The sequence below is a fragment of the Procambarus clarkii genome, chromosome 41, assembly GCF_040958095.1.
Source record: "Procambarus clarkii isolate CNS0578487 chromosome 41, FALCON_Pclarkii_2.0, whole genome shotgun sequence".
Classification (NCBI taxonomy): domain Eukaryota; kingdom Metazoa; phylum Arthropoda; class Malacostraca; order Decapoda; family Cambaridae; genus Procambarus; species Procambarus clarkii.
In genome coordinates, this window is record NC_091190.1 from 26765461 (window position 1) to 26782963 (window position 17503).

At 47.9% G+C, this 17503-nt stretch overlaps 1 protein-coding gene across 2 annotated transcripts in view; it reads right to left on the bottom strand.

Moving 5' to 3' along the window:
- Positions 1-4246: 4246 nt before the first annotated feature.
- Positions 4247-17503, bottom strand: part of LOC123760985 (alkaline phosphatase) — a 167323-nt gene continuing 154066 nt past the window's right edge. For both annotated transcript variants that reach the window (XM_045746793.2, XM_069339478.1), the window contains exon 12: positions 4247-4672. In XM_045746793.2, the coding sequence (XP_045602749.1) occupies positions 4425-4672 (248 nt within the window). In that variant the 3' untranslated portion in view covers positions 4247-4424. The remainder of the gene's footprint in view (positions 4673-17503) is intronic.

Genomic DNA, 17503 nt, shown 5'->3' on the forward strand with positions numbered 1-17503 from the left:
TGCATAGTAGGCCGAGAAGTGCGTTCTGGCTACTAGGTACGACATATATATATATATATATATATATATATATATATATATATATATATATATATATATATATATATATATATTGTTATATATATTGGTGTATACTGGCAGCAGGTTTTCTTTTATGCATGTCTCAAAGAGCTGACCCCCTGAGCCGATCGGCTCAAGGGGATCCGGTCGGCTTGTGATCCTGTGGTCCTGGGTTCGATCCCGGGCGCCGGCGAGAAACAATGGGCAGAGTTTCTTTCACCCTATGCCCCTGTTACCTAGCAGTAAAATAGGTACCTGGGTGTTAGTCAGCTGTCACAGGCTGCTTCCTGGGGGTGGAGGCCTGGTCGAGGACCGGGCCGCGGGGACACTAAAGCCCCAAAATCATCTCAAGATAACCTCAAGATAACCTCATTGAATATGACAGCATATTCCGTATTAACTATTTTCTGAATTAGGGCTTGTATCCTTCTTACTAGTGCTCTTGCATCAGGGTAATAATATAATATATATATATATATATATATATATATATATATATATATATATATATATATATATATATATATATATATATATATATATATATATAATATATATATATATATATATATATATATATATATATATATATATATATATATATATATATATATATATAATATATATATATATACACATACATACATACATACATACATACATACATACATACATACATACATACACACACACACACACACACACACACATACATACACGTCGTACCTAGTAGCCAGAACCTAACCCAACTTTTTCGGCTACCTAACATAACCTAACCTATAAAGATAGGTTAGGTTAGGTAGGGTTGGTTAGGTTCGGTCATATATCTACGTTAATTTTAACTCCAATAAAAAAAAAAATTGACCTCATACATAATGAAATGGGTAGCTTTATCATTTCATAAGAAAATAATTAGAGAAAATATATTAATTCAGGAAAACTTGGCTTATTAGGCAAATCATGCCTTGCATAGTAGGCTGAGAAGTGCGTTCTGGCTACTAGGTACGACATATATATATATATATACAGAGCACCACTTGGTTTCCGAACTTTAGTTATCCGAAACTTCCAGTTTCCCGATTGGGGTTGGGGAGTCATGCTACCCGAACAAAGTTCGGGTAGGAAGGGGTCCACCAAGCGTCACGCCGGCTTGTGGTGGTGGGTGGGCGATGGTCCAGTTTGCCCACTGTGACTTCACAGATTCACGGCCTATTATTCCTATTATTTTGAATTGCCATGAGGCTGGAATGTTCATTCTGTGCTTTTGTTTTACATATCTGCACAATCAAGAAACATCTGTGCACCATGTTGGCTCCAAATGCACCCATTGCGTCAGTGATGGCTGACCGGTGGGTGGATGGACGATGGAACTTAGGTGGGAGGCAGTATGAATGAGGGGGGGGGGGGGAGAATCAGTGAGAGAGGGGGGGAGAGAGATGCTAGGAGGGAGGGGGAGGTAGGGAGAGATGTTAGGAGGTAGGGAGAGATGCTAAGAGGGAGGGGGAGGTAGGGAGAGATGCTAGGAGGTAGGCAGGAAGGGATGGAAGTAGTGAGAATTAGGGAGGGAAAGGCAGGCTGGCAGGCACAGGCAGGCAGGCACAGGCAGGCAGGCAGGCAGGCTAGCTTGCAGGCAGGGAGTGAGTGGTAGTCACGCGGTTGAACCGCGTGACCTTGAGAGATGGGATGTAGGGGGCCGGGTGGTTTGTTGGTGGTGGGGGTGAGACCGGCTCATTCCCGAAGTTAAGCCTAACACACACTACCCGTTAGCATGATGGCAGGGGGGGAGGCAGGCTGGCTGGAAAGGAAGCAGGCTGGCAGGCAGGCAGGCAGGCAGGCAGGCTGGCTGGCTGGCTGGCAGGCTGGCAGGCTGGGAAGGAGGCAGGCTGGGAAGGAGGCAGGCTGGGAAGGAGGCAGGCAGGCAGGCTGGGAAGGAAGCAGGCTGGCTGGCAGGCAGGCTGGCAGGCTGGCAGGCTGGGAAGGAGGCAGGCTGGGAAGGAGGCAGGCTGGGAAGAAGGCAGGCTGGGAAGGAGGCAGGCTGGGAAGGAAGCAGGCTGGCAGGCTGGGAAGGAGGCAGGCTGGGAAGGAAGTAGGCTGGCAGGCTGGGAAGGAGGCAGGCAGGCAGGCTGGGAAGGAAGCAGGCTGGCAGGCTGGGAAGGAGGCAGGCTGGCAGGCTGGGAAGGAGGCAGGCTGGGAAGGAGGCAGGCTGGCAGGCTGGGAAGGAGGCAGGCTGGCAGGCTGGGAAGGAGGCAGGCTGGCAGGCTGGGAAGGAGGCAGGCTGGCAGGCTGGGAAGGAGGCAGGCTGGCAGGCTGGGAAGGAGGCAGGCTGGCAGGCTGGGAAGGAGGCAGGCTGGGAAGGAGGCAGGCTGGCAGGCTGGGAAGGAGGCAGGCTGGCAGGCTGGGAAGGAGGCAGGCTGGCAGGCTGGGAAGGAGGCAGGCTGGCAGGCTGGGAAGGAGGCAGGCTGGCAAGGAGGCAGGCTGGGAAGGAGGCAGGCTGGCAGGCTGGGAAGGAGGCAGGCTGGCAGGCTGGGAAGGAGGCAGGCTGGCAGGCTGGGAAGGAGGCAGGCTGGCAGGCTGGGAAGGAGGCAGGCAGGCAGGCAGGCTGGGAAGGAGGCAGGCTGGGAAGGAGGCAGGGTGGGAAGGAGGCAGGCAGGCAGGAAGCGATATATGGGTGTTGAAGTGAACTGTGAACCACGTGACCTTTGAGAGTGTGTGTGTGTGTGTGTATGGGTTTGGGGTGGGGGGTGGGGGTGGTGTGTCGGTGGTGGGGGAGAGGGGGAGGTGTGTCGGTGGTGGGGGGAGAGGGGGAGGTGTGTCGGTGGTGGGGGGAGAGGGGGAGGTGTGTCGGTGGTGGGGGGAGAGGGGGAGGTGTGTCGGTGGTGGGGGGAGAGGGGGAGGTGTGTCGGTGGTGGGGGGAGAGGGGGAGGTGTGTCGGTGGTGGGGGGAGAGGGGGAGGTGTGTCGGTGGTGGGGGGAGAGGGGGAGGTGTGTCGGTGGTGGGGGGAGAGGGGGAGGTGTGTTGGTGGTGGGGGAGGGACCGGCTGACTCCGTAAGCCTAACCACACTCCACAGACCTGTGACCCAGATTTGTTTCTTAAATGTACAGTACATCATCGTATATTTTAGGCAGGATGTGCCTGCAGGCTGGCAGGAAACATCCAGAGGATGTTTGCCAGACGTCTTAATAATCAGTTAGGAACAATTAAGGACTTTTATAAAGCGGATCAGGACTTCACTTATTGATGAGTACAAACAAAACACGGTCGCATTTACGTCATGAACCTGACGATTTTTTCCCCTAGAGTTTTTTCATAAATTTTTCGGAAAAATTTCTTTTTACATTTCTAGTTTATTTTTCCCCTCTATTTCTCGTATACGAACTTACATGTTAACCGACGGGTCTCGTCCCCAAGGGGTTCGGAAACCAAGTGGTGCTCTGTATATATATATATATATATATATATTAACTATTAATAATATTATATATTAAAGTATTATGTATAGATAGGCATAAGTTAGGTGTTTAGGTTCCGTTTGCACTTATTTGTATTAGTAGTACCTTGGAGAAGCATTTACCGAGTTGTGATTCAAAAGTGGTCATCAACGAAGCACTGTTCAAGAAATGTTCAAATATCATCGGTTATGAATTGTGTGTAAAGTGATTTTCATTCATTAATAGGAGATTTGGTAGCTGGATTAACTAGAATTTGGGCATTGTTGATGAGGATGGACTGACATTTTAATGCTGTGACTCAAAATTTTGTTAACTTCTCGAAGCACTGTTCGAGAAATGTTCAAATATCGTCAGGTTTGAGTCGTGTGTAAAGTCTTTTTCACTCATTAATAGGGGGTTTTGTGGGGCTAGATTAATGAGTGTTTGGTTATTATTGATGTGGATAGAATGATATTGGACTGATGGACTAATGATGTGCTTTCAAAAAATTTGATATATTAGTCAAATTTTTTCTAGATACAGTATTTTAAGGTCATTACACAATACCGATCCACTGACAACAGGCAAACACCACTCTTAATAGCATAGCTAATTAAAATATTTGCATTAGACCTATATACTTGAAAATATACATTTGTTGTATATAATTTGGATTTAATTAAAAATGGCTATTTGTTAATTAAATAATAAGCAATTTCAAGTTACACTATGAATGTTAATTCTATAAAATAATTAGAATTTGTGCAATAAAACATTTATTATAATATGTAACAAGACAAACAGGAACTTTATAAATAAAATTATATAGATAACTAGCTTCAACCTGGAATGGGTGTCATGCGAGTTTCTTGCTTCCTAAAATAAATACTATACAGTACTGTATAGAGGGTGTACAGATTACACTAAGCTTACATTCAACATCCAAACTGTCTGATGACATGAACAATGGTTATGGACACCAGTGTCACAAAACTTAAATTTGTTGATGTTCCCGTGTTTGCTTTACATTTTTTAAGGTTTTTGACATGATTGTAGACATTTTCATGTATTTGTACTGGACGCTTGCAATCATCTGCATAAGGTCCAATACATGATGCATAAGCCATCACATGAGCCACGTAGTTTTGTTCATGAACTCTGTGGAAGAGGTGAGCCATTGGACCTGCAAAGAGATAAAGAAATTTTCGTAAATATATAAATGACCGATACATTTCTGTAGCACCACAACAATGTGGACATTGGTTAAGCAAAAACACAAATTTCTAACCTTTGGGTAAAGTTCACTAAGACAACTCAGCCCACTAAGAGTAGGAGTCAGATTAACCCTTAAACTGCAAAAAACATCATATGATGTGGTGAGTAACTGCAGTGGAATTGTGCACCACATCATATGATGTATTAGAGTACCACATAAGTTTTAAAAGCCCCATGGCTACATGGGGTTCACATCAGCTTCCACAAGACTCTTGTAAACAGATGCCATTTTTTTTAAATCATGGACAACATTCCCGGGTGTGAGAACATCAGTACTGAGTGAGTAACCAAGGCTGGCGCACGCAGCATGAGCTAACAGCACTGCTGTTCAGCTTGTGACCACAGCATCTCCTTAAAAATTTTTAAATATACATGTAACTAGTATTATTTAGCAATAATAGTATTACAGAAGAGCCCGACTGTGATAAAAATGACCATGATTCTGATAATAGCAGGATTGTGATAATTTGCACAGTGCTGTATGGTGGGAGGAGAAATCCTGAGGGAGGGAGGGCGGTAGCATCGTCTGCCGAATCTGTGAAGCCACCTGTTACTGTCTGCACTCACCATACCAGCTTAGTGGTTTGCTATGGTGAACACAAATGTAGATACATATATATATAATGTGTATATATATTGTAATAACAGCAAAAGGAGTATGTTGGGAGACGCCATTTCGGTGAGGTAGGTGGTGTTATCTGCATGACTTCATGATATGTAAGGCTGGCCACAATGCTCTTTGAACACAATACCAGCTTAATTGTACAGTTATGGTGAACAAAACATGTAGATACTTGTATATAACACACATATATAGTGTAATAACACCACAAACAGTATAGTTGGAGGAGAAATATTAGTGCATCTAACCTTGAACCAGTGAGGGAGGGAAGGAGCACCAGCTGTGTGTGGCAACCTCTATCAGCCTGAACTAACCATACCAGCTTAGTTGTACAGTTATGGTGAACAAAACATGCAGATATTTAAAACACAGGGTACAAAACACAATCAAAGGTGCCCATAGTAGGAAAGCAGCATGTAAAGGATTTGGGAATAATGATGTCTGACGACCTAGCGTTTTGGGAGCATAACCAAGCAAATATTGCGTCAGCCAGAAAAATGATAGGATGGATTACGAGAACTTTCAAATCCAGGGATCCCATTACAATGGTTTTACTATACAAATCACTTGTACTGTCCTGTCTTGAGTACTGCTCAGCACCCACTTCTCCAGTCAGAGCAGAAGAGATTGCTGAAATAGAGGGAATACAGAGAACATATACGGCATACATAAACACAATAAAGCACCTAAATTATTGGGATCCTCTCAAAGCTCTCCAAATGTACTCACTAGAAAGACGAGAGTGATATGAAATAATATACACGTGGAAGATACTGGAGGGCCAAGTACCAAATCTAGACAGTAAAATAACAACATACTGGAGTGAACGATATGGAAAAAAATGCAGAATAGGACCAGTGAAGAGCAGGGGTGCCATAGGCACAATCAGAGAACACTGTATAAACATCAGAGGTCCATGGCTGTTCAACGTCCTCCCAGCGAGCATAAAAAATATTGCCGGAACAACCGTGGACATCTTCAAGAGAAAACTAGATCATTTTCTCCAAAGAGTGCTGGACCAACTGGGCTGTGGTGGATATGTGGGCCTGCGGGCCGCTGCAAGCAACAGCCTGATGGACCAAACTCTCATAAGTCAAGCTTGGCATTGGGCTAGGCTTGGGGAGAAGAACTCCTAGAACCCCATCAACCAGGTATACTTGTATGTAATGTGTGTATTAAGTGTAATAACAACTCAAACAGTATAGTTGGAGGAGGAATATTAGTGCGCCTTGCCTCAAACCAGTGAGGGAGGGAAGGAGCATCAGCTGACTGTGAGGCAAACTCTGTCATTGTCTAAACTTACCATACCAGCTTAGTTGTAAAGTTATGGTGAACAAAACATGCAGATACTTATGTATCACCTGTGTATATAGTGTAATAACCGTAACACTAGTTGTTTATTGTTTTATGAACATAATAATTGAATTACAGTGCATCCTCACTTCTAACAAATAACTTACTCTAACAACCCTGCTCTGGCCTCAGCTGACTGCTGCACCTGTGCCTACCTCGATACTAAACTCAATTGCTGCTTTTGACATAATTAGGAGAGAAAATTTTACCATTTCAGTGGCTTGTAACACATCACTCTACCATATTCCATAGTCAAAATGAAGAATTCATAATAAATGGGGGGTGTCAGTGGTGAGGGGATGTATTGGGGGGAGGGGAAGGAGGCAGCTAGCCTCTGCAGTCAACATTGTCCGAGTCTGGTCAAGGTCTGGGTCCAAGGCCTGGTCTGAGACCTGGTTTGAGGTCTGGCCTGAGGTATGGCCTAGTTTGGCTCAAAGCCTGGTCTGAGGTCTGGCCTGAGGCCTGATCTGGCCTGGTCTGGCCCGAGGCCGGGTCTGAGGTCTGGCCCGAGGCCTGGCCTGAGGTATAGCCTGAGGCCTTGTCTGGTCTAAGGTCTGGCCTGAGGCCTGGGCTGAGGTCTGACCTGAGGCTTGGTCTGAGGTCTGGCTTGAAGCCTGATCTAGTCTGGCCTGAGGCCTGGTCTGATCTGGCCCGAGACCTGGTCTGGTCTGGCCCGAGACCTGGTCTGGTCTGGCCCGAGACCTGGTCTGGTCTGGCTAAGGCCTGGACTGAGGTCTGGTCTGAGGTCTGGTCCAGGCCTGGTCTGAGGTCTGACCTGAAGTCTGGCCTGAGGCATGGTATGAGGTTTGGCCTGAGGTCTGGCTTCAGGCCTGGTCTGGCCCGAGGCTTGATCTGGCCAAGGCCTGCCAGTCTGGCTGCCACTCCTCCTTGCTCTACTGCAAACATGCTGCAACCCCCCCCCCCCCCTTCTACACCTGACTACCAGCGGCCGGCCCTTGCCACCGGCGACCCACCAACCGCCCCCTCCTCTCATCAGTTTGTCGAGAAAATTGTGATTTCAGTTCATTGGATTCAATAATGCTCATATATGTAGCATTTCTGGTGGGAGCCCCGTCGGCTCCCCGGAACTATCCAGGCTGAATGGATATGTATAACTTTCTGGCATCAGTCAAAGTGCTTGGAGTTCTTGCCTACCGGTGACCACGAGCCAGAACCTGGCCCCCTCAAAGAAGCACGAGGAGCAATGGCCTATAGACACCCCCCCTTTGGTTGGAAGCATTGTATGTCTGCCATTGACTGGGACAGGCACCCAGAAAGGTGGGCACCCCCAAAACAAACCCCCTCTTCTGGTGAAAATATTGCTACCCAAAGCCGAACGAGTGGACAGAACTCCCCAAACAAAATTATCAAACTGGCTAGCATGACGTCATCATGTCGCTGCGCCGCCGTCTGCACAACTACCCCCTCCCCGGGAGGGGGATGGGGAACCCCCAGACTATCCGTGCCTGCATTCCAACCGACAGTTCTTGGCTGATGTGTTTACTGGCCGGTCGAGTGCCTCTGGCTCCAGTTTTGTTTCAGTTCTGTGCCTTGTGGTGTGGGCTGTCTCTACAGGTGGTGTGTGAGCCAGGAGTGAGATTCCACGGTACTCGGGCTGCATGCACCTAGAGCTCTCTTTCCTAAGTGCCCTGTAAGTACTGCCAATGGGGCTTGGGGCCATCTTCCACATGTCACCTTGGGTTATACCTCTGTTGTGTCCTTTACTGCTCAGTACTGGGCCGCCCTTGGAATCAGCTGGGGTTTTGTTGCCCTTGTTTGTCTCTGGGTAGGAGGTAGTTTTCATCACTGGTAAGGGCACGGGGTTCTGCACAGCTAGTTTTCACCAATAACAGCGGCCGGCTTTGTTCCGCCTGGGCTTTGTCCTCTTGCAGGGTTTTTTCTTTTGTTTTTGTTTTTGCCTGGTGGAGGGGTTTACCTTTGTGGTACCCCCTTTGCTGTTCTAGGGTTTTTTATATATATGTTTTCTGTTTGGTGGTACTCCCCGATTGGCCCCTGTGAGTGGACACATCCTGGGGGTTCAGCTTTTAGAAGTTTGTTTGGTAGACTTGGACGCCAGTTCGCAGTACCCTGCCTGGGCTTTCCTTAGCATGTAACCATTGCTAAGGGCCCTGGGAAACCTCACAGGGGCCCCGTGGTCCAATGGATATGACCCCTGAATCCCCCCTCACATCTTGCGAGTTTGAAGGTTGATCTGTCCCCTTGTCCTAGGGTGACACTCCCTGGTTGTACCTCTGCCATGCTGCCTGTTGGGTCGTTGTTTCTTTTGACCTGGAGTCGTGCGACAGGTATTGTCTGTACGTGCTCTCTTTCACCCAGGCCATTGGTCATAAGTGGGTGCAGGCAGCTGCTGTGTTGCATGCTAGATTTAGGTTGCTGCAATGCTCTAGGTTGGTTGCGGCCCCGGATGCCACGAGACTGCCCCGTTTTGGTTATAGGGGTCCGAACTTGGGGGTGGAGGTCACTTCGGCTCTGGTTCCTTCCGCTCCTCCTAGTCCTTCCTCTTCTATTGTGCATACTTCCTCCCCCTTGCTTCCGGCTCTGAACCGTAGGCAGGTTTCGGGGTTGGAGTAGGGTCTGGTTTGGTTGAGACTCGGGCGGTCTCGGGGGTTTTCCTCTTCCGGGGTGTCAGCAGAGGCATTCGAGCCTGTTCCTCCGGCCGTGTCGTTTGGGTCTGACCAGTGGGCTCCCTTCCTTAGTGTTTTGTACGGCTGCTCCGGCTTTTCCTTGTGAGGCTGGGGCTTTGGGGGTACAGCTCGGCCCCGGGTCCTGCCGTAGAGCTTCCCGGGGTTGGGGAGAGGTTGCCTGGGGGGCCTCGACCCTGTTTTGCCCTGCTTGCGTCTTTGTACCCTCAGTGCGGGACTTGCAGTTCCTCAGAGTGGGGTGTTGCCTCCCTCCTCTACGTTCGTGGTAGTTTCGGGTATACGCCTCCCTGGGTTCGGTTCAGTGTCCCTTCGAGTCCGTCGGTTCCGTCATTCCTGTGGATGTGTCTCACTCCCTTTTCCTCACCTTTTTCACGCTTATGTTGCGATACTGTTCCCTTTGTATCGGGGTCCCTGCATGTCCCTTGCTCAGGGGTGTCTTTTTTGTCCATATGTACCTCTGTGCATTTGTGCTTGCTTGTCTTGGTTCTCGTTGGTTCGCGAAACTCTTTGTACCTTCCAATATTATTGGACCGTCTGTTGACTTCCGGTGAGGTTTCCCTCTGGTTCTACTCGGACTCATTGGTCCCCTTCCGTCCTCCTTGTCTTCTCTCGATTCTGTTTCGCCTTATTTTGTTTTCACATCGTCTCTCCTTCCTGTTTCGATATTCCTCGTATTCGTTACGTATGCCTTGCTGGTGTATGTACGATATGTGTCTGTATGTTATGTGTATGTACGATATGTGTATGTCCGCCTGGTGTACGAGCCGCGCCACTGGTTCGTACCTTACGCGCTGGGGTCGGGGTGATTGTTTTGTTTCTGGGTGGTGTACTCGTGTGTTCCATGTCATTTATTGCGGTTTTCTACAGCTTCTTACTTGTCTTCTCTCTCCAGTCATAGCCCTCTAGATGCTAGGGTATTCTGGATTTTATATGTGGGGACGTCCCTTCGTTCTTTTCTCTGCTTCCGGGTGTTGGGTGGCTCAGAGTGGCGCCGCCGCCACCTCTGTACTGCATCTCGTCTTCGTTGGCGTTAGGTGGCTCTTCCTCCCTCGGGGGGCTCGGGGCTCGCGGGGCAGGCCTCTTCTCCTGCGCTCTGTCAAGTCATCTCGGAGTGGGTTCGCTTGGGCATGGTCGAAACGACCTCATCCCCCAGGTGGGTTTCCTCACTTGTTTCCAGTCCCGAAACGGGACTGCACAGCCGGTGAAACGGGACCGGTTCATTCTGGACTTGTCCCGTCTGAATCCGTGGGTTTATTGCCCCTCTTTCAGGATGGCTACTCTATCCCAGATCTGTCTTCTGTTGGAGCCGGCGCTTGGATGGTGTCCCTGGACCTCAAGGACACGTATTGACATGTCCCGGTTCATCCGAGGTTCAGGGACTGGCACGGTTTTGTTGTTGAGTGTCAAGCTTACCACTTTCGTTGCCTTCCATTCGGTTTGAATCTGGTGCCTTGCGTGTTCACTTGCCTTACTCGGGTTGTGCCCTGCTGCGTCTGTTAGGTGTTCGGGTTCTGGCCTATCTCGATGACTGGCTGGTTTGGGCTCCCAGCCAGTCCGCTACTCTGCTCGCCAGGGATTTGGTTCTTTCCCAGCTCGCCGGGTTCGGGTTCTTGGTGAACTGAAGGAAGTCCCATCTGGTTCCCTATCAGGTTTGGTCTTCTATCTTGAGGTTATCTTGAGATGATTTCGGAGCTTTTTAGTATCCCCGCGGCCCAGTCCTTGACCAGGCCTCCACCCCCAGGAAGCAGCCTGTGACAGCTGACTAACACCCAGGTACTTATTTTACTGTTAGGTAACAGGGGCATAGGGTGGTTACCTTGAGGTTACCTTGAGGTGCTTCCGGGGCTTAGTGTCCCCGTGGCCCGGTCGTCGACCAGGCCTCCTGGTTGCTGGACTGATCAACCAGGCTGTTGGACGCGGCTGCTCGCAGCCTGACGTATGAGTCACAGCCTGGTTGATCAGGTATCGATGAAAGAAACTCTGCCCATTGTTTCTTGCCGGCGCCTGGGATCGAACCCAGGACCACAGGATCACAAGTCCAGTGTGCTGTCCGCTCGGCTGACCGGCTCCCCGGCCGGTCTTGGCTGGGTCTTCAGTGGGACTCTTGTACCGCTTCCTTGTCTCTTCCTTCGGAGGCTCTGCTTTGCCTGTGTTCCCGCCTGCATCTGTTCCTGAGGGGCTCTCGGGTCATGTGGCGTTTGCTCGAGAGTTTGTGCGGGAGCCTGAACTTTGCCATGATGGTCTACCCGCCGGGTTGACCCGGCAGATGGATCCGCCAAGGTGCCTTGGTGCCTACCCGAGCCCTCGCTAAATGTGTTCATGGATGCGTCGTCTCTTCGCTGGGGTTTTGTGACCAGTGCTCACCAAGCCGGCCAGGGGCGTTGGAGTCCATCCCTCCATCTGGCTCACAGCACAGTGCGGGAGTTCGCAGGGGTGTGAATGTCGCTCCGGAGGGTTCAAGTCGCTTGCGGATCGACGATCAGGCTCCATTCGGACTGTTCCAGAGTGGTTCATTGCCTGAACCGAGGAGGTTCAATGCGGTCCTTGGCTCTTTGGGGTTGATCACTTTGGGTGACTTGTCTGCTGAGTTCTCGGGGTTTGGCTCTCCTGGCAGTACACATTCTGGGGGGGGGGGGGGGTGTCCATTCCGTGGACATTATCCTGTCCACGGAATGGATGGTCAACGCCAGCTCGTTCAGTTGGCTCTGCCAGACGTTCGGGCCTCCGGAAGTGGATCTCTTTGCGTCAGCATGCTCGAGGCGTCTTCTAGTATATGTGGCACCCTTCCCCGACGGTGAGGCCTTTGGGGTCGATGCTTTTCGGCTAGACTGGGCGAGGTGGGGTTACCTATACCTGTTCCCCATGGTTCAGCTGTTGCTAAAGGTCCTGGGTTGCTTGGAGACTTACTAGGGAAGAGTTGTTCTTCTGGTTTCTAGTTGGCCGGCCCAGCCTTGGTTTCAGGTGCTGCATGCTCGGTGTCCGAACCCGAGGGTCTTCCTGCGGCTCCGCCTCTTTCAGCAGATCAGTCTAGCCCGGTATGAGGCTAGTTCGATCTTCTCCTCGAGTCTTCGCATCTGGAGTTTTTGACTCGAGTTTACCGTCTCTTGTATGGTGCGCAGGTGGCTTAGATGTTGGTCTCCCACCTGTGTGCTTCGTCTTGGCGACAGTATGAAATTTTCTGGTGGTCCTTCCGGTTTTTCCTATCACTGCGTAGGTATTCTTTGGTCTTTGATAAGATTGTTTTGTCCTTTCTTTCTTTCTTGGTTATTCCAGGACCTTCATCTTATGCCAAATGCTATGGCTTTGTATCATGTGGCACTGGCGAAGCCGCTTCAGCTTGCTTTCGATGTTGATGTTACTTCTGCCCCATTCCGCAAGCTGTCTCGTGCGTTGTTTCACCTCCAGCCTGCTAATGCGCCTCCTGCGCTGTCCTAGTCTTTGGACTGGGTGCTCTCGTTTCTCTCTTCTCCTCGGTTTGTTGTCGCGCCTTCCGTTCAGGATTGTTTTTCTTAGGCGATCTCCAAAAAAGTGCCTTTTTCTAAGGCACTTTTCCCGTTGGCATTGGCCTCTGGGGGTCGGGTCAGGGAGCTTTATGATCTCCTCCAGCGCAAGGGTTTCTGCTCTTTCGGTCCTGGTGGTCGCTTTGTTCGGTTGCAGCTGTCTCCTCCTTTTCTGGCGAAGAATGAGATGGCTGCGTTTCGGAGGAGGCCTTGGGTTGTTGATGCTTGGTTGGTCAGGCTGGGGGTGCATCGTGTGTTGTGTCCAGTTGCGGCTCTCCATTGTTATTTGTGCTCCACGGCTTCGGTGGCCGGGGATGCACTTTGGGTTGACCCGGTTTCCCTTCTTCCCTGTTCCCTGGTTCAGGTCTCTCAGGTTATCCGCAGGGTTATTAAGTCTAGCCAGCCTGCGGTCTATCCCCGTGCCCACGACGTGCATAAGTTTGCTGTTTTGGCTGCTGTCTTTGACAACATGTCTTGGGTTAACATTTGGGCAAGGGGTTTTTGGAGGTCGAACAGGGTCCTGGCAGCTCGCTACCTGATAATGTCCCTGGCCCTGGTTGGGCCTGTCTTGCATTGAGTCGGCAGTTGCAGCCAGTAGTCTCAACTTCGTGTAGAGGAGTGCGGATGGACCGCCTCCTGGGTAAGTCCCTTTCTGGGGGAAGCCCCGTCGGCTTCAGGGAGCCGATGAGGGGGTCCGAAAAACCAAAGAGGTAAAACGGACCAGCAGAGGCAGACCCCGAGGACCCTGTGCAAGGTGGCCCCAAGCCCCAAGGGCAGAACTTACAGGGCACCTAGGGAAGGAAGCCCTAGGCGCATGCAGCCCGAGTACTGAAGATAACTCCTGGCTCTCGCACCCACAAAAACAAACACCACACGCAAAGCACAGTGCTGTAGCGACACCAGAGCCAGAGCACAAGACCTTCGCCTATAGCATCAGCCTCAAAAACTGAGGTGTGGGTAGCTGGCGTGGAGGGTCTGGGGCTCCCCCTTCCCCCTCCCGGGGAGGAGGGAGCTGCGTAGACAGCGGCACGGCGGAGTGTGACATCACACTAGTTTGCTTGTTTTCTGTTGGAGAGTTCTATCCACTAGTTCAGCTTTTGGTAGCAATTTTAACCAGAATAGGGGTTTGTTTTGAGGCGCTTACCTTTCTGGGTGCCTGTTCCGGTCGATAGCAGACATAGAATGCTTCCAATCACACGGGGGCTTCTATAGGCCATTGCTTCCCTTGCCTCTCTGAGGGGGACCCGGTTCTGGCCGTGGTCCCCGGTAGGTCTAAGAACTCCATACACATGACTGATGCCAAAGTCTGACATTAGTATATCAGCCTGGGATAGCTCCGGGGAGCCTCCGGGACTCACCCAGAAAATGGCGTTTCATTACATTCAACGCTGGGATTTTTTTCAGCTTTTGTATGGCTTTCAGTAGTAATAGTTTCACCAGAATAATGGTTTGTTTTGGGGTGCCTCCCTTTCTGGGTGCTTGTCCTAGTCGATGGCAAACATAGAATGCTCCCACTCACACTTGGGTTTCTATAGGCCATTGCTCCTTGTGCCTTTCTGAGGGGGCCAGGTTCTGGCTCATGGTCCCAGGTAGGCAAGAACTCCTTGCACATTGACTGATGCCAGAAAGTTATACGTATTCATTCAGCCTGGATAGCTCCGGGGAGCCTCTGGGACTCACCCAGAAAATGGTGTTTCAATACATTCAATGCTGGTTTTTTGCCAGACTTCCCCGCCCTATTGCAGCCAAAATATGCCACCTACGATTATTTTTTTCCCATGATCAGGGAACACAAATTAACGCTTTTATAAGACGAAAGAATTTTTTTGGATTTTTTTTTTTTGTTGCGCCTGGTGGTGTTACGGGCTAAAGCCCTTGGGGGTTTGAGGGTTAAACTAAATAGGTAGAGAACCCATTGTGTTAAATTTTGTATTAAACTAAATGGGTAGAACACCTGGAGAAAAATGATATAATATCAGACAGACAGTATGGTTTTTGATCAGGAAGAACCTGTGTAACAAATTTACTTAGTTTCTATGATTTTACAGGAAAATTTTATTTCAGGAGATCAATTTACAGAGATTTTACAGGAAAGAGATGGTTGGGTTGACTTCATCTATCTGGACCTAAAAAAGGCTTTCAACAGAGCTCCACGTAAAAAGTTGTTCTGGAACATATTGGAGTGGTGACAGGTAAGCTTCTAAAATGGATGAAAAATTGTCTAACTGATAGAAAAAATGAGGGCAATAATCAGAGGCAATGTATCAGGCTGGAGAAATGTCACAAGTGGAGTACCACAGGGTTCGGTTCTTGTATCGGTAATGTTCATTGTCTACATTAACAATCTACCAGATGGAATACAGAACTATATGAACATGTTTGCTGATGCTAAAAAATTAGGGAAGATAAGAAACTTAGAAGATTGCCATATCCCTTCAAGAAGACCTGGACAAAATAAGTATATGGAGCACCACTTGACAAATGGAATTTAAAGTGAATAAATGCCATGTTATGGAATGTGGAATAGGAGAACATAGATATAAATTATGTGAGAAATCTTTAAAGAATTCTGATAAAGAAAGAGATCTTGGGATGGTTCTAGACAGAAAACTATCACCTGAGGACCATATTAAGAACATTGTGCGAGGGGCCTATGCTACATTTCTAACTTCAGAATTGCATTTAAATACATGGCTGGAGAACCGACTGAACAAAAACCACTTAAATATTTCTGGTGACTTTAACGTTGACCTCTGCGAGCCTGATAACTCTCCTGCTGCTAGTTTTCTAAACTGTATGAATTCCTGCTTCCTCATACTCTTAATCACTAGACCTACTAGAATCACTGACAGTACTGCCATGGCTCTTGATCACATCTGTACCAACATAACCTCTCCACTTACTTCATGGATAATCATCGATAGCACTACAGACCATTACCCCACATTTCTCCTAACCAACATTAACAAACCACCTCTAGAGACTAGGGAGACAAGCTTTAGGCTGCACAATGAAACTCCTATAGGCAATTTTATAGCTGCTGCTGCTAATATCAACTGGGAATCCAAATTAGTGAACATAGGGGACATCAACCTAGCAGTGCAATCATTTCTTCAAAAAACTCTCAGCCTTTATAACACTCACTGTCCTATGCTAATGAAACAAGTCACAACTAAAAGGCTAAACAATCCTTGGCTTACAAAGGGGATACTTAAATCCATTAATAAAAAACATGACCTTGAGAAGAAGTATAGGTTAGGAATCATCTCCAAAGAATTCTCAAAGAATTACTCATCATTGCTATCTAAAATAATTAGGAGAGCCAAAATGAAATACTACAAAGATAAATTTACCCACACAAAGGGCAATATTAAGAAAACATGGAGCACAATTTCTCAAATATTGGGATCAAAGATGATTTTAAATAATAAACCAATACTCCTGTCAAATAATGATGTCTGCTTTCAGCCTCTGACACTGCTCTTGAGTTCAATAGGTTCTTCTCTTCCATTGGGTCATCCCTTGCAAATGATATTCCATCTTCCAGTACTAATATTCAGGACTATCTTACAGGTAACTATCCACAGTCTCTGTACCTAGTGCCTACTAATTCCACTGATGTTACTGACATAATCCTTTCCCTTAAAACCAAGTCTAGTGCCCTTGAGGAGATACCAACTCTTATTTACAAAAAAGCCTCCAGATTTTTAGCTCCTGCCAATGCATTGCTCTTCAACAAGTCACTTGAACTCCAAACCTTTCCAGATATTCTAAAAAAAAAGCGAGAGTAACCTCTGTCCACAAATGTGGTGATCCCACTGATGTTAACAACTTCAGACTTATATCAATTCAGCCAAACTTGTCAAAAATATTTGAAAAACTAATCTATAAGCAGCTTTACTCTTATCTAGCCAAACTCAATATACTTAGCTCTTGTCAATATGGCTTCAGACCCCAAACAAGCACTAACGATGCACTTATTAGTATGATTAACTTGATACATACAGCTCTTGATAAAAATGAGTTCCCTGTTGGGTTGTTTGTAGACCTGCGTAAGGCTTTTGACACTGTTAACCACCAAAACCGTCTTCTTAAATTACAACATTATGGAGTCAGAGGTCACTCCCTGCAGTACATTAAGTCTTACCTTACTAACAGGCTCCAGTATGTTTCTGTGAATAATTCAATTTCTCCCACCCTACCCATCAACATTGGTGTTCCCCAGGGCAGAATACTTGGCCCTCTCCTCTTTCTCATCTATGTTAATGACCTTCCAAATGCCTCCCAACATCTCAAACTAATTCTATTTGCTGACGACACGACCTTCATTTACTACAGTCCTGACTCCCTTGCTCTAAATGTCACAGTGAATACTGAGCTAAATAAAGTCCATCACTGGCTAACTGCCAACAAACTCACCCTCAATATTGACAAAACTTTCTATATTTTGTTTGGCAATAAATCCTCAAATCAAATAAATCTCAGGATTAACAATACCAAAATTTGTAACAAAGTAGATGGGAAATTCCTTGGCGTTCTCATTGACCGCAAGCTGAATTTCCAGGGACACATTCTAAATATATCAAAAAAAGTTTCAAAAA